Consider the following 18,138-nt stretch of genomic DNA (forward strand, 5'->3'; position numbering starts at 1 on the left):
TTTGGAAGGATTAAGGGATGTAGAATATGGTCATGCAGAATAAAGCATTAGTATGTGCTTTATAAGTACTAATAAATAGCTAATACCCTAGCAATATGCATGCTGATAAGCAAAAGTTAATGGTGAGAATTTGACCCTAAATTAAAGAGCTACTAAAAATCTTACTGCTCTCAAAATGTTAAATGTAGTGTTAACAAAGAAATAAATACATTGAAACCCTGATTAATGAATCTCAGAATGACGACTCATCAATAATTTACAACAAACAATGCATATAAAAAAATAAATAAAAATAAAAAGTTTTTAAAAACTTGAAATCACTGAAATATGAATGCCTGAATGGCTTCATCAATAATTCTTGGAAGTGTATGAAATAAAACTGTTATACAAAGAGAAAATAAAATGAAAAACTCTATTCAGTGAAAGCCATGGTTAAAAGAAGAAATCACTGGTGAATAAGATTCATAATATCATTTAAATCCCTTTCGTTCGGCAAAAGCAATGGTATTTACTGACATTTTGAAGCGTTTTTAATGAAAATGACATCCTAAAATGAACAGAAGGTGGGGTGGGCAGTGGGCAGTTTGAAACGAAGCCAAGTGGTGAGGTCATAACTCCCCGTTCTGATAACAATCATCATAAGATAATGAGACAACACAGCTGATCGGGAGGAAATAAACATGGGAACACAAACATCTAATCAGCCACCAGCCTCCATCCTAGTTGAGAAAGCTAGTTGATTATTTAGATTGCGTCGGGGGGCCTGAATAAATTCAGAAAGCCACCCACAAAGAGGGCCTCTATCAGACCAGCTCCTCAAACAAGCAGAAGCCATGGAGATATGAGTCGCCTCACAACAATGGAAGTGTGGCTGAGAGATATAGGAACTTCAGGAGCGTATTTGCTTACAAGGCCCCTGGCCAGCATCAGCGCGCAGAGAACACTCGCTGACCACACACGGGTTCACCAAACCACTGTTTGTTTTAATCGTCATACATTACAGGACTAATCTTTCTCTTATCTCCTATTTTTAAACATCACTTATGAAATTTTCTCATGAAGGGAATCAAAGCACGAGTGTGGAATGAAACACACTCTCTCCTTTGGATCGGCTGCAGGACTGAGGAGTACAGTGCTCAGAGCACGGTTTGTTTTGGGTGTGTGTGATGAAGTTTGGGGAGGGGGGGTAGGTTGGCCCTCGGCCGAGACGGATGACTATTGTGTGTGTAAGAAGGAGTGTGTGCGGAGGGTGCTGGGCAATTTAAGACAGCGTTTAGCATGCAGAGCCAGACAGGGCAAATCAACCTGACTGCACACAATCATGAGCCATGAGCAAGAGAGAGAGAGAGAGAGAGAGAGAGAGAGTGATAAACAACCAAAAGGAGGAAAAAGGACATTTTTGTGAAGAATAAAGGGAATATTGTCAATGTAAGCCATAAAATCCAAGACTAAAATATTGTATTTCAGTATTTGGCTGCTGCTTTTTAAAATAGTTGTAAAATTGAGGCTGTTGTTGCACAAATAACACTCCTTTGAAAATTATCCTATGATCTCAAAAATGAGAACTAGAAAAAAACAGAGGGAGTGAAAGATTAAAATTAGTCTGAATGAGGCCCACACCCGGCCCCATTCATTTGTCACTGGACCCAAATCAGGCTTTTGTGTGAGGCTCTGTAAAGTAGTGTCAATCATTCTGCTGGTGTTTTTATCAGAGGGGAGAATTTTTTTTATGAATTCGCTCTTCACAAATTAAAAGGACCTCCTGCTCTAAGTGCTGAAAATAGGTGATACAGGCAGAAGTTAGACATCACAATGCCACTCGTACACTGGAGCGACATCAAAGTGCCCAAGACATCCAATCAGATTTATGTTGAAGCCACAATGTGATGAATATGGTGTAGCCCTCACACAAAAGTGCTTTTGTGTCACTTAAATCAGAGGCCATTCAAAATCAGCACGGGTCTGTCTGATTGGATGATGGCGAAAGGCCTTACAGTGCATCCAAACTTCACACGCACAATAGAAAATGCTAATTTTCATGCACTCAGAACCTTAGTGCTCGGTTGACTCGCATTTGGAGCACTTTGAAGGATGTCATTTGAAGCAAGAATGGGGCTGCTTTTTGCATGCTACTCTTTAAATGGGGAAAGTTTGAACTATGCAAACCTAAACAGGTCTCCTTATCTTTGCTGATAAGACTCCTGTATATATCTGAAAGAAAACTGAAAGAAAAAAGTGAAAAGGAAAAAACAGACATTGGTAGGAAATTTTGGATGCCCTCCAGGACAGTTAGTTCATCACCATTAGTCTTCAGTTGACGTCTATTCACAGCCTCCATAGGTTGGTACGGACACATCGGTTACAGCACAAAGGTATTCAGGGTTATAAATTGCTCTACTCTTCAACTTTGTTGTTGTTGCTTAAAAATTAACTGTTCACACACTGTATCCCAAGGTTGTGTCCCGTCTACAGCTGCCTGTCACTCTCCTTTGTGCTTATACAGTAAATGACTCCCATTAATTAAACCGTGACTCACTCAAAGCCTTCTTTTGAACATTTGAAATAAAGATACAGCGTATCTGTAGGGATTATTTCAATGTAAATCAGTGCTATTCTAATATATTTTATACATTATATATAGGCCTACTTAAGTGACACTAAAGCACTCTTGTGTGAGGGCTAACATTTTTAACACACAAACAAACACAAGTCAAATATCTGAATAAATAAAGTCTTTATTTTACATAAAATAGGGTTTCTCTTCATAAAAAATTGCATATACACAAGTTTGTATAAAAACACACAAGTGCACACTTTGATACAAAAGTCATTCATCCGGTACAAAAACGCTGTCGCATATCTAGAACAAAATATTATAATATAAAGGTTGCATGGGCTGCCTAGTGTAACGTTAGTGTATTCCCTAACAGATGGCGTTTATGGGACCTATTTTTCCTCATTCGTTTAACTACAACTGGTCACCTCATTATTTGTACAATGTGGAAGGAACGAACTGGCTCAATCAGTCGCATTTACACATTATTGCATCAACGGGGCAAAGTGTTGAATACAGAATGGGGTGACGAGACAAAAGTCAGCAGTTTAGACATCCTCGCTCGCCTCAAATCCTGTGCAGTTCTAACATTTGGAAACTTGCGAGTGTTACATCTGTGCGCATGAGCACATTGCTGGAAAATGCCCTCTGTGTGTCCAGTGCTCAGTCAATGAACTCGGATCCTTCACAGGCACCAGCAGGCAACGTATTTCCGACCGGTACCGGTCCTGGTCCTGTGCTGTCCCTTCAGCACCAGTCTTTAGTAGTCAGTGAAGCACCTGCAATAGAATAATAACATTTATGAGTCACAGGCATACCAAAAATGTCATGTGCTGGATGAAATTGAGGGTTTTCAACCAGAGGGTAATTAAGAAAAAGATATATTCTAATGTTATGTATCTGGATGCTGTTATAATAAAGTGTCAGATAAAGTGGAGGCCCCTGGTTTGGCCGAGGGGCCCTTGGGTCTGAAAACACCTAAAAAAAAAATTGTTCCTACCTGATTCATATCTGTCGAACCATGAGGTGAAGTCCAGCAGCTCTTGCTCCTCGGAGCTGAGAGGCTCGTAGCTGCCTTCATCAGAGGAGTAAGCGGAATGAGGAGACTCCGGGCCCGCAGAGTACGCGTTGGAGACCGACGGAGACGGGACGCCGCACTGCAACACAGCAGACACGGCGTCGTGCTCGTCCAGCAGCTGCTGAAGCGCTCGGATGTACTCCACTGCCGAGCGCAGCGTCTCCACTTTACTCATCTTCTTGTTGGCCGCTCCGTTCGGCACATGCTGGCGAAGCGTCTGGAAGCCCATGTTCACCTGCTTGACACGGTTTCTTTCGCGTTCGTTTCGCCTGGCCACCGCCATGGGCTGCTGCTGAGGGATTGTATAGCCGAGTCCGTTGAAGGTCAGTCTCCTCTTGCACCTGAGTAGCTCTGGGCTGCTCGAGCGCTGTCTCTTCAGCACTTTACAGTCCCTGTCCTGCTTCGCGTGAGGCAGGAGGGTCTCCGAAAACGGCTGATAAAACGAGTCGTGGGTTATTTGCGTCGTAGCGATGACAGTTGCCTCCATGTCGCGTGAAATAAATAGATAAATAGATGAGGTGAGGAGAGGAGTTTGCAAGTAATGCGCCGCTCTCGTGGCTTTCGCGTGGCTCGCAAGAAGCGATTCACCTGTTCGGCGAATGATTTCATGGGAAAGCAACTTGCTCTCCCTTTTCTACACGTGCGCCACACCTCCACCCCCTTTCGGGCCGCACGCTCCCAAAAGAAGACCCCGCCCCCTGCATGAATCCCCTGCTCGGGCTTCGCGCGCCGGGCGCGTGGCTTTGACAAACTCAAAGGAACTATTCTGTGCGCTCACTGCGCCACGCGTATGAGGCATTGCCTATCTCTGTGAAATCATGCTCACCCGGCGCACGCGTATAATGTTCTGTGTTGTGGAACGTAAAACGTGCAATGTTATTGATATCAAATAAAACGACGGAGTCACGTCAGTTTTTAGACATTTAAGTTACTATAATGTACAGTTGTCTATCTGTCAGTCTGCGGTGTGGTTTGGATAACCGAACAGCATAATACTGACATGTTATAAAACAAAAAGTGCAAAACATCATAGTCCAAATAGCCTATCAAAGCACCATCACCAGTTTGGTTAACGACATTATGCAAACTAGCCTAAATTAGATATTTGAATACATAACTTTTATCCTCTATTGCATGTAGCCTATGGAAAAAAAATTATATATATATATAATAAAAAACAATTTAGATTTTGATCAGATGTTTCAAACATTGTCAGGAGGATCAAATGTCTCCACAAGAATAATAAAACCTGCAAATCGCCTACATTGTGTGGATTAGCCGGGCATAATGAGGAAAACATATTAGATCATGTCTTAATAAAAATGTAACAATGCAAAATGGTTTATATGAGGCTCAGGTTAGGGGATAGACAATATAATGTTCGCAGTAAAAGATAACAGAAGTCAACGGAAAGTCTCTGCAATGTGTTGGTGCTTGCGCGCGCCCGCGTGTGTGTGTGTGTGTGTGTGTGTCTAACCCCAGATTGCTCCAAGTGAACTGTCACAGTAATAAGTATACAGTAAATCACTTTCAACCAAATCAACTGACAGTGACAGCATGCTATTTACTTTATAATGAAGTACACATCTGAACATGAATGAACAGATGGAAAATGAAAAGACAAAAAAATCTAACTGAGGCATTCCTCTAATGTCAGATCAAAATAATAACTTTATATATATATATATAACAAGTGGGCCATTTTTTTCTTTTAGCTAATTAGAAGCAATACGAGACAATACGAGACTTGGTAAATTCCATGGTACTTTGGTATGTGGATAACTTTATTGAACAATTGATAACATGATAAAGTCAGCACTCCACAACACCAAGACTTTAGCCCTCCACAAATACAGTAGTTCTCAAACAAAATGTGTAACGTAAATGAATAGATCACCCCCTAGTGGCGACAATATGTTTCTACAAGTCAACATATCCACTGAACAATTTCTTACTGAGATTAGACAACAAAAATCTTGTGTATTTTCAACTAAATAACGTCAGATTGTCCATTCTAGACAAAATATAATTTGACTATATTACATAGGATGTAGGCTACTAGTTCATTGGTTTGGAGCAAATACAATTTAAAGTGTCGAAAATATTAAGGCAGTATACATTTTCTGTGCTCACAGTCAAGTTGACTATTAATCAATTAATCACGTAAACATAACGCACAGTTTGTGTATCAAACTGTTTCAAGAATGCCACATTTGTAATCTGATGTGGGTATTTAATTTCTTTTACATCAAGTTAAGTCATTTTTTGTATTTCCTTTGATGCATTATTATTTGTTCCATGTGTCCTCCCTTCTGGTCTAGGCATCAGGAGCTGCAGACAAAAACAATTAAGCATTATAAAAAGGCAGAAGAATAAGCGTGTGTTGTATTTCCCTGTAAATAAATGCATTTACTTTTAGGGAACAGCAACTCCTTCTTTCGTAGGTGACCATTACGGCAACTTTGCATCTCCTCTGGTCCTCTATAAGACAGAACACGGATATTCAGTCACTTGATTTTTATCTTAATACAATTTAAACAAAAAACAAGATGAGCCAAACATGTAATTTGATAAAAGAATATGACTACACAACGACAGCAAGAATTCTCTGTTGAGGAAACGGAAAGAGGACAAATCAAATGACAACTTACACATTAAATAGGGTTGTTCCTGAATCTTCTAACCATTCTTTACAGTCATTCCATTCAAAGTATTCCTCACAGTCCAGAGCCTTGCAGGGACTGAGGACTCTCAGGCACAGCCCTTGCCACTGGTCTGTCAGTGTGTCCAGTCGTTTCATAATCTCCCTTATCACTCTCCATGCTTTCTGGATGTCTTCTGAGGTTTCAACTACAGAAAGAAATATTTAGACATATAATATAATAATATAGATTTAAAGTATTAACCCTATTATGTTTTTTTGAATATTCCCTTTAATGCGGTGTGTAATATAGCTGTTTGTGAATGTAAATGTTCTGCAACGTTGTAAAGTCGAAAGTGTACAATAAATAAAGTTATTGTCTCACAAAAGAAAGAATTGATTCTGAACCACCTATATGAGTTGTTTGCATTTCGAATCCCACTGTGGTCCTATGTCGCAAGAAAATAATAATACCCGCCTATGTTGTACGTTGTCCGCCCGTGAACAACTTCATTTTACTGACGACTGCTTCAAAACGCTTGCCAGCTTGCTCCTCAGAGCTCGGATTGATACTGTAAAATCAACGTCATTGTTACTGTCTTTACAGTGTGTACAATCACTGAGCTTTAGGAAGCCTCCGGATGGAGCTGAAGTACAGTTATGGTAATGAACTATTATAATCCAGCGACATTCCAGTGACTATGATCATCACAGTCATAGTCAACTTTTAATTAAAAATATAGATTTAATATTTTTTTTATAAAAAAACACACTGCATACATGCAAAGATTCACTACCATTTAAGTTTTTTTATTTTTATAAATCAATACTTTTATTCAGCAAGGTTGCATTGAAGGTGCAGTAAACAATTTCTGAGAAACACTGTTGATATTTTAAATCGACACCTAAACAAACACACGCCTACCCAAAAGAAACACATCCCTCCCTTCTTTGCACCGCCCCAAAAATAATGAATGCGCTATGCAGCACAGGCAACAACTGGCAAATCAGACAATGTGTGCAAGTATGGATGAATCAGCTGTGATTCAACAACAATAACAGCATATCTTTGAAACAGCAAAACCAATGTTTTGAAAATGGACGCAGAGGGTTGCTTTGTTTCTGCTCGATACTTCATTTTCAGGCCTTCCTGCTGTCTAATGTCCCTGCAGCGCTGGAAAGCTTTTCCAATATTAAAGCGGGTCCTAGCTCTTGCCTGATCGTAACCTTTCTTTTTCCAATTATATTCCTCTGACCTTTTCATCTTTGGTAATACCTCAGCCATCACTCATTCGACAATCTTTCTAAAAAAAAATTGTCCTGCTTGCTCACTCATTTTTTCTTTCACGTTTTGTCTATTACCATAAAATCCCATAGGAAGAGGTCTACATGGAATTTTCAGTCCCGGACGGATTAGATTCTGTCTCGTTTTGGTGTCTATAGGCTATTTTTTTCCAATTTCCACACACAACACTTCAAATATCCAGTGACAGATTTATGCGTGCTGTTATTATTAGATTATTATTATAGAATATTATTTTGCAGGAGACCACCGATCATTCTTTCTCCCGCTTCCCGAGTACAAATCACTATTTTCCCTCCCTCATCCACAATCAGCAATTCAAAACTTGTCCCGCGGTCAGGATTGCAGACCTATAGTTTGGCACTCTGTCTGTTATATTTTATTAAATTGATCCAGTCATTGTGACCATAAGAGACTTACTATATTAAAAAAATCTTTCTGACCCAAAAATAACAGCAACGTTAAGTGTCTCATGAACGTGCATATGGCCGTTTTCCTGGAAGCCAGTGATTATAGTTAATAAAGTTTTAAATTTGGATATTTTTCTTTCAAAAACCCATCGTTTAGTGGCGGCTGGTCAATAGAGGGCGCTGGGGCGCCACCCCCATCAAAAATCCAGAAATATACATGTATACAAAAATGATATAAAAGTGAAATAAAAATAAAATAGTTTACTCATACGATGTGCTGGCTGTTAGTAAGAGCCTCAGCATTTAATAAAAACTGGCTTTGATCGGTTAACTATTTTATATGTTCTTCAATATGTTTCATGCGGTTTCATGCGCGAGGGACGCCGGACAAATGGATGTCTATCTGAGTCCAAAAATATATGCGCAGCATGTGACCTGAATCTGGTCTCTAATTGGTTCTTAAAGATCCTCCTCCGGACGCAGGTCGCTGCGTCCCTGGCGAATCAGTATTGGATGCGTGTTATTTTATCCAACCTGGGGTGCGTTTCCCAAAAGCATCGTTAGCCAACTATGGTCGCAAGTTCCGTCGTTATCAACATAGTTCAACCAGTCAGTGTTTCCCGAAACCATCGTTCAAACGAACGTTCACAAACAGCGTCGCAAACTTGTGTGGTTGCAACGACAGCTCTCGACCTGTGGTTAGAAGCATAGTTTCTTGTTTGCATGACATGTGGACTTAATAAATCCTTATCTTGAGCAAAATATGCAAGCTGACATTCAGTACAACCTATATCTTTTATTTAGAATACATACAAATGTCATTAATGTCTTTTAGTTTGTCAAGAGATATAAGCACCGTTTTTGAAGTGCGCATGTGCGGACGTGCTCTAGTACGTAAAAAAGAGCCTATTTGAATCTGGAAATAAAGCAAAATAACTGAGAAAAATTTGAATTATTCCTCAGGTGCCATATCCATAATGTGTAGCAAAAAATCTAGCATGAATTCGATCTCAAAATAATTAATTAAAAGCATTTATTACTCCACCACCTGCGTGACATCATTAACCAACGTGGTTGAACGACATATTTGCGACAATACGGTTTCGGGAAACAGTCGTGACTAGCTAGTTGATTTCTTCAACGATGCATCGTACTATGGTAGTTAGGCAGTGAGTTACGTCGTTGTATGGGAAACGCACCCCTGATTGGTTCTCGTCACCTGTCATTCAACTTTCCGTTCTTGGCCACTAAAGCGAAAGTGCGCAGGCAACGTCACTCCGACTCCGCCAAAACCTTGTTAGGATGATCAGTTTCGTAGAGATAGCAGCAGTTAAACCAAATTCTTTCACAAGGCGTTCGTTGGAAGATCCCGAACCCGACCGATGCGATTTACAAATCCAGCAGCAGGCCAGTGACAGAGGATGAAGCTACACTCTGAGCTTCACACGCTTGTTATGAGAAACGTAAGTGGCTGGCTGGATGTATTGTTAGCAATGCCCTTTATTGCTTTGCCTGTCTTTTATTTCAAAGTGTCGGTACTGAAGTTTTGTGGACAACAACGGGGGTAAGAGACCTCAAATATCTGACTGAACAATGCAAACGTCATGACACTACTGAGATGACTGACTTTAATCAGAGAGTCATTGAGAAATTTGCTGGCCAGAAAGAAAGGAGAGCAAAATGTATGTTCAAGTAGTCAACATGCTAGTCTGTTGTGGCTGTTTTCTTTTGTTTTTCCTTTCCTCATTCAATTATATGTGGGAAATGTTATATGCTTGAATTTAGTCAACATGCATCTTGATACTGCACCATACCCCCCCCCCCCCCCCCCCCCCCCACGAAAAAAAGAACACCACCCCAAAAAATAATTATCACCAGCCGCCACTGCTTCAGAAGGCATTTATTTAACCACTGGAGTCGCATGGATTACTGTTATTTTAGCTGGATGCACTTTTTAGAGCTTCAAAAACTTAGGTACTATTAAATGCCATTACAAAGCAAGGAAGAGCCAGGATATTGTTTATTACAACTCCAATTGTGTTCGACTGAAAGAAGAAAGTCATATTCACCTAGAATGGCTAGGTGTAATATATGGTAAATTATGGGAACATTTTCTATTACGGAAAAAAATATTCCTTTATGGATACAAATGTAAAATAAAACTTGCACCAAAAACATTTAAATGTACTTACGGTCACAGCGGTTGCAGCGAATCTCAATGAACTGGTCACTATCACCACATTCTCTGAGCAGAAAACGTTTGTTGCCACTGCACAGTATACACTGGTCTTTCCCTATCCAGTATGGAGAATATAAGGAGCATGTCCTGATGACAAGCCTGTGAAGCAAGTGTCAGTTTTACAAGTCATACTAGTCATCCATGGTAAGACCTTTACAATCAAATCAGTTGAAATTTGCTTTTTTGACAAATTATCCTGGTACTTTGCACATTCCCATACAGCAAATAGAGTGAATAAATCAACCATGTTCTTCAATGACATGGATTTCATTATTTTGAAGAAGAAAAAAAAAATACAAGCATAAACATTCACCTCTGGAAAAATCCATCTGGTCTCTCAGGTAGGAAGTAAACATGGATGTTGAGGTCCTCTGTATTGTCCGATTCCCACTTGTCCTTTACCTGGTCATTGTTTAACAGGCAACTTGGGAAAAGACAAGCATCTGGCTCGTACACAATTGAATTTGAGGCCACCCAGTTTTTCTTTGGACAGAATTCGTTGGCTTCTGGATTGAGAGGACTGACATGTTTGGTTGACAAACATACATCAAAGTGTTTTAGTAGCGAAAGGAGACTGCCCTCCTTATTTTTGGACCCAACAACCTCCTCAATTAGCTCTTCATCATTAATGTGACAATTAACCTGGAGCTCCTTTCGCACCAGGATCCTAATAGCCACATTGCTCAGGGATGCTCTGTTTTTATAGTCATTGATCCATCTTGTCTTGTCTCTTCCAATTGCCTTTTCTGGCTTCATCTGTGCAGTGGAAATCTTGTTCAGTTCCTGGACTAGGTCGTGTCTCACAATAGTCTGTGACAGAATCAAAATAAATAAATGATGAAGTATTATACATGTTTCTAAATGATACACTGATTAGTATGGCCATTCAAAGACATTTAATGGTTGTATTTTAAATGTCTGATGCATGAACCTTGAACAATGAGATGAGGAATGAGGGTTTAACAAACACAGAACCCGCCAATTCTGGGATTTCCTTGTACCACATAATGACACCAATTCGATGAAGATACTGAAGAATTAACTTCAGTTGGTAATCGTCCAGTGAATCCTGTCTACTCTTTAGTTCAGACAAGAGTTCCTCTTGACTCACAATTCCTGAAAATAGGTGCAAATTTCAGACTTAAGAAACTTATTTAAGAAAAACAAGCAAACATTGAAATCTTATATTAAAAAAAAAAAACTACTGACCATGCTCTTGAATGTCACCGTTCTTCAGAAGTTCTTGGATATCATTCTCCACAGCATAGCATATTCTAGGTAAAGTCTGTTCTAAGTTGGGGAATGTATCTTTGTTCAAAACCTCATCTTTGATGCGAGTATGTAGTCTGTCAATATCCTCCTGTTTAGTGCAATCTATAAGTACAAAGTCAAGGACCTGAACACAAAAGGAAATGAAGCAGATCATGGCAGCACATTTCATTGGATGCATATTTTATTAAGAGAACAATAAAATACCAAATTACCTTTAGTTTGTACTCAGTCAGTCTTTTGATTTGATGTATCTGTTCATAGTTCAAAGATAGGTTGTCCCCATCCTGGAGGTTCTTCCTTCGCAGCTCTAAATTAACTGTGTGGTTTTCAAGCATTTCCTTCACCCGCTCTTCGATGTGTTTTTTCTTTTCATTCACTTCCGTCTCATCGGTGCACTGGTCAACATGAGTGCCTACAAGCAGGACCACTGAGTCTGGAATCTTAAGTTGTAGATTTTTGATCCAGAAGCTCACATTCTCTTTAAAACTCTGGTCATCCATGTTGTAACTATAAAATAAATAAAATGTCTGTTCATTTTAATAGTTATTTAAACAAAGTTAATCTTAATATATATAAGTGGTGAGCAGCGAGGGGCTGAGTGACCGTGAAAGCGGGACGAGGCCGCAGTCATTAATGATGATGAGCGCCAGCTGCGTGCTGCATCGGCCTCGTGTCTCACGGTGGAGTGACGGGAGCATAAAGGAGGAGCGACGACAGTGAAGGACGAGAGAGGACCAGGGGCCTAGGCTATACCATGAAGCTGGTTTAGCTGGCTAACCAGATATGTTTAAAGTGGTTTGGCTTTTAGCCGTGTTCATCTCCATAGTAACTTGCGTTCCACGGCTAACCTGCTCCAGGGCAGGTTATTTTCTGGATAAGAGATCTCAAACTGAAATTGGACCAATCAGCTGTGAGCAAAGTGACACACCTCTGATGCAGTAAAGCCACTCCCCCTATTTCTACTCCAAATTAACAGTCACTACAGAGCAAATGGTTTTTAAAGACTAAAGCGTCTGGCTTTTAACAATGCTTATTTATAATAATAATAATTTTGAATGATTTATTTATAATTTATGTAATTATTATACCCTTAATCAATTACACATGTATCATTGTAGTTAATCAATCATTAATAGGCACTTAGTTAAAATTTATATAAATTGCCTAAACAAAGTTCATTCAAATAAGCTTTAAAATCAATAAACAGAGCTATAAAAATTTAATTCTCTCTATATCAACTAAACTATCTTCAAACTTGAACTGATAGTAAGATTTTTCTTTAAGTTGTCCTCTTTCATAGACAGTTATTTTCTTCTTGCTGTGTAAATTTGTTTAAATTCTTAAAGGGTTAGTTCACCCAAAAATGAAAATTCTGTCATTAATTACTTACCCTCATGTCGTTCGACACCCGTAAGACCTCCGTTCATCTTCGGAACACAAATTAAGATATTTTAGTTGAAATCCAATGGCTCAGAAAGGCCTCCATTGGCACAATGCACGGTTCACTCTCAAGACCCTTAAAAGGTATAAGATGTGGTTACAAAGTCAATCTCATTAAAGTGGTTCTACAATAACTTTATGAATCGGCGAGAATAGTTTTTGTGCGCAAAAAAAACAAATAACGACTTATATAGTGATGACGATTTCAAAACACGGCCTCATGAAACTTCGAAGCGCTATGAATCAGTGAGTCGAATCATGATTCGGATCGCGTTTCAAACCGCCAAACTGCTGAAATTTGGCGATCCAAACTGCTCATTCGATTCACTGATTCATAACGCTTCAAAGCTTCAAAAGGCCGTGTTTTGAAATCGTCATCACTATATAAGTCGTTATTTAGGGTTTTTTTGCGCACAAAAACTATTCTCGCCGATTCATAAAGTTATTTTAAAGTTATATACCACTGTAGTGAGATGGACTTTGTAACGACGTCTTTAGTACCTTTTAAGGGTCTTGAGAGTGAACCGTGCATTGTGCCAATGGAGGCCTTTCAGAGCCATCAGATTTCAACTAAAATATCTTCATTTGTGTTCCGAAGACTAACGGAGGTCTTTCGGGTGTCGAACGACATGAGGGTGAGTAATTAATGACAGAATTTTCATTTTTGGGTGAACTAACCCTTTAATATTTTTCAATCATTTAATATTCTGCAGAAGAGAGAAAGGAACCTCGCTGCTTCTCTCGCGAGAAGTGAATCTCAGTGTCACTGATCCACAGCGTGTGATTGGCTGTTCACAACTGATGTCACAGCTAAACTCCTAAACTCAAGGTCAAAGCCTGAGTTGACAGAGAAAGCCGATGATCAGCATCATGGGACCAACAAAACCTGAATTGATTGGTTTGGTTTTGTCAACTCGAAACTAAACCTGTAACCCTGAGTTTGTTAAACTACACTCTAAAAAAAAAGGCTCGTAATCATAGGGGAACCTTTTTTAGTGCTATATAGCACCAATTTTGGTGCTTCAGTGGTTCTTCAGCGGTTCTTCAGAGGTGCTATATAGCACCTTAGTCAAAGAACCGGTGAAGAACCTCTGAAGAACCGCTGAAGAACCTCTGAAGAACCGCTGAAGAACCACTGAAGCACCAAAATTGGTGCTATATAGCACTAAAAAAGGTTCCCCTATGATTACGAGCCAAGAACCATTTTTGGTGCAATATAGAACCTTTTTTTTTTTAGAGTGTACCATCATGGTACAGGCCCCAGGCCTGGATTTTACATTGTGTTTTGTTTGTGTTTGGTTATGTGTGTGTGCGGCAGTTGTCTGTGAAGGGATGCCGCTTTTACTTTCAGTTTGTGTTTGTTTATTGGATTAAAGTCTTAACGTTCGCAGGTTCCCGCCTCCTTCTTCCCTGAACATACAAACTGCGTTACAATATATATACACTCTAAAAGAAAAAGGTTCTATATGGCACCAAAAATGGTTCTTCGTCGTAATCATAGAGGAACCACTTTTGGTGCTATATAGCACCATATCTTAACATGTTCTGTATATGGTAGCGGTGCTATATAACACCTTAGTTAGCGATGCTATATAGCACTTTAGTCAAAGAACCGCTGAAGAACCGCTGAAGAACCGCTGAAGAACCACTGAAGCACCAAAATCGGTGCTATATAGCACTAAAAAAGGTTCCCCTATGATTACGAGCTAAGAACCATTTTGGGTGCCATATAGAACCCTTTTTTTTAGAATGTATAGTTAATCTTGAATGTCAACTATGTGAAAGTTAACAATAAGAATCAATTGCAATTTTTGGGGGAGAAATTAAACAAATGCTAACGGTGTCTGAAAGTACCTCTATAATATTCTGGTTTTGCCTATTTTATTGTCCACAATGCAGACATAACACATCTGATTGCATAGAAAAGTAATAGCCTCTCCTGAAGCTGGTTGCACAATCAATTTAAAAAGACAAGCAAAAGAAGTAATGCTTGCTAATAAAAGAATGAATTTTCAACAACTTATAGTTGTATATAAGCATACTGAACTGTTTGATCTAGCAGGAGAAAAAAAGGTCCCAGTACAAAACTAAAAAATGCTTTACCTGGAAAGGTTGATGGCAAGTATGACAAAGGCTTGAGCTGTTATAAATACATGATGGGTGATGTAGTATTCCTCTTGTCCAGCAAAGTCCCAAAAGAAAAAACGGATGCCATCTCCTCTATCAACTTCACTGATATCGATTCCTACAGTACGATCTGCCTCTTCCACTGGTACAGGGCAACCCTCCTTCAGACTTCGGCACAGGGTGGACTTCCCTGCCATGGAGGTCCCCAGGAACATGGTCTTCACAGTGTAGACATCTGGGGCGTTTGCTTCAAGCATTGAAAAGTAACTCTGGATGTCTTTCAATCCCCCAGCACAGAACTCTGCAGGGGGCTTTCTAAGAGGGTTGCCATTAGCTTTGAACAGAGTTAAACTACTGATTTGAAAGAGCAGCTCTGGTAGCTCAGTCAGCTTGTTCCTCTCGACATAAAGTTCTTTAAGTTGTGAAAGACCCACAATAGGATCCAAATTCCTCAGGCAGTTGTTGGACAGGTTCAGGTAGGTGAGATCTTGGCACCTGTTCACATCGCTGGGTAGCATTTCAAGCCGATTGGTGCTCAACTTTAGGAATTGAAGTTTCCCCAAGGATGGAAAGACATTTTCTGGAATGGTTTTGATACTGTTCTGATTCATATAAAGTTTCTCCAATTGGTGTAACCCTCTAATCTCCCTGGGGAAATCAGTGATCTCATTCCTGCTCAGGTCAAGCTCTTTCAGGTTTGTCAGTTGCGAGATACCAGTGATTTGTTTGAGTCTGTTATGGTGTAGAGCTACCTTGACTGCATCTCCACCTCTCCGGAGTAACTCAGGTGGAAGTGCTCTGTATTTCTTTCCAGAAAAGTCATCTTCCTTTTTGTCGTTTTGATTTCCTAAGGTAACATTATTGTTAATGTAAAACACACACACACACACACACACACACACACACACACACACACACACACACACACACACACACACACACACACACACACACACACACACACACACACACACACACACACACAATGTGTATGTCAATGTATGTTTATTAATGTTTAAATATTATAAACAACCTAACCTATTAATCATAACCTAACATCATAACCTATTAATAGATGACTTGAAGAAGGTAAATTAGTGTTTTCTTTCTAAGCAGAAAAAAAAATATTCCTCCCCTATAATTAAAACTCAGTGTGAGTTTGTCAAGATTAGCAATTATTATAGCCACTGCAATGATACAGCAAATCCTGGGAGTCACCCTTACTAGTACAGACAAGTAGCCTACTAGTACTAGTTCACTTTTCTTAGGTATAGCCTAATTACAATTACACAGATCTGTAGCATTTCTTTAAGATCAAGATAAAAAGTGTAAACATACCATTTAAAGTGGACATGTTGTTGAGACTCTAAAGAAACTCTTTCGCTCGTCTGTGTGTCTGGTAAGTAATCTACTTCCTCATGTCCCGAGGAGCAGAGTCGGGAAGGACTTTTAACAGAGCAGTAGCCTACGCCTGGTTTTTACTTTCATTTTCAAGAAAACGCAGCAGTATCTGTTTCGGATTCTCTCACGTGATTTACACGTCATCTGGCTATATAGAATAATTCAAACATAAAAATCTATATAAATAAATCACTTTTAAATGGACAAATGAATAGGCATATTTAATGTTGTTTATTTAATTCGTGTTTTTAAATTTAGTTTAATGAAACAACAATAAAATAAAATACATTTTAAATGTGCAAATAAACAAAACACATAAACTGGAGTTGTGTACTTTGTCCACCTCTGCTCCTGATCCTCCATTTAGTGCAATAGTGTACAGTAACAGATTCAACTTAAAAGTCGCCATGAAGTCAATTATTTTTTTTTTTTTTTTTTTTTTTTTTTTGGAATATTGCAGTATTTATTATAAATGATTTATCTGTGCACATATCTTTTTTTCATTATTATACATGTGCCCTTGTAAACAATCAAAATAAAGTTCCATCCCACACGCAGATCTCTGATGTCGTGTTCTCCGGGGCGAGGGCGGGGCCAGCTGTCACTCACATGAGATTGCACACAACGATCCAATCAGTTTCTCAATGTGTAAAATGAAGTCCCGCCTTATATTTGTTCTTGTCTGAGAAGCTTTCGCTTGGTTTCACGCGGATATAGCCTACATTACAATATGGAAGAAGAGACAGTCACTGTTTTTGCCAACTAGAGGCAGAGCACAACCTAATGCGGGGCTAGTTATAACACACATTAAAAGTTCCAACACAAAACTTAGTGTAGCTATAGTTACATATCAAAGAGAAACATTACGCCAAAATAAAAAATAAAAAATCTAGGCTACGTGTTTAGAAAAAGTACATTTCTTTCTGAAATTACTGAATTTCTCATCTCAGTCTGTAGGACATAAATAAAATACTACAGACATATCTGTTAATATTTTAATCTCTAAATCTGTTATTTAGCTGTTTAGATAGTTAATGCTTAGCTAACTAGCAGAAGACGCTAGCCAGGTTTAAATCCCAGTTCAGCAAGTGGGATGTTCACGATGTAATTCACATGAATAGCATTTATGAATTTTATTGAGAAACAGATGAACCTTTTTCTGAAAGTCTCAATGTTTTTCTTCATCTATTTGCAGCATGTTGTTCATTGACCAAATCCAATAATTTATTTGTAATGATTAAATGCCATTATTTCATGCATATGAGAAAGTTATTGATTTTTATAGACAAAATATTTCATTTTGCCTTGTAGATTTTTTGATTAGATCAGATAACATTTTAAGCTCTCATATGGTCATGTTACAAGGCGCCCCTCACGTTATAATGTGCCACACCTATGGGGCATGTTGTCACATTTCAGTTCCATTCACAAGACCACATAATTGTACTATATGTGTGAAATGAATGTGTGTGTTTGGGATTAATACTCAACCCCTTGTGGATTTACTAAAACTGAAAAATTCAAAAAGTCTCCACTATGTTTCCTTTCCCTCTACAGTCTGAAAGAAATGCTAAGTGAACGTTGCATGCATGCGTTAGAGAGATTTCAAAAGTATGGAGTAAATAAAATAAAAAAACTATTAGTTTGTCTTTAACAATAGAAACAAAAAGAGG

General features: G+C 39.0%; 2 protein-coding genes across 2 annotated transcripts; both read right to left on the reverse strand.

Annotated features, from left to right (window-relative positions):
- Positions 1 to 2,718: 2,718 nt before the first annotated feature.
- Positions 2,719 to 4,400, reverse strand: ascl1b (achaete-scute family bHLH transcription factor 1b). Its single transcript, XM_079811248.1, has 2 exons — positions 3,555 to 4,400; positions 2,719 to 3,333 (listed from the first exon to the last, which is right to left on the reverse strand). Exons 1-2 carry the CDS (start codon positions 4,117 to 4,119, stop codon positions 3,302 to 3,304), a joined length of 597 nt encoding a protein of 198 aa, XP_079667374.1. The 5' UTR covers positions 4,120 to 4,400; the 3' UTR covers positions 2,719 to 3,301.
- Positions 4,401 to 5,381: 981 nt separating this feature from the next.
- On the reverse strand, positions 5,382 to 16,537 carry LOC307143085 (malignant fibrous histiocytoma-amplified sequence 1). The gene is made up of 10 exons (XM_079844364.1): positions 16,403 to 16,537; positions 15,041 to 15,911; positions 11,710 to 12,004; positions 11,435 to 11,621; positions 11,157 to 11,341; positions 10,539 to 11,035; positions 10,179 to 10,324; positions 6,284 to 6,482; positions 6,046 to 6,113; positions 5,382 to 5,963 (listed from the first exon to the last, which is right to left on the reverse strand). Exons 1-10 carry the CDS (start codon positions 16,416 to 16,418, stop codon positions 5,950 to 5,952), a joined length of 2,478 nt encoding a protein of 825 aa, XP_079700490.1. The 5' UTR covers positions 16,419 to 16,537; the 3' UTR covers positions 5,382 to 5,949.
- Between the last annotated feature and the right edge of the window lie 1,601 nt (positions 16,538 to 18,138).

This window comes from Gobio gobio, assembly GCF_949357685.1.
Source record: "Gobio gobio genome assembly, chromosome: 2".
NCBI classification, from domain to species: Eukaryota; Metazoa; Chordata; class Actinopteri; order Cypriniformes; family Gobionidae; genus Gobio; species Gobio gobio.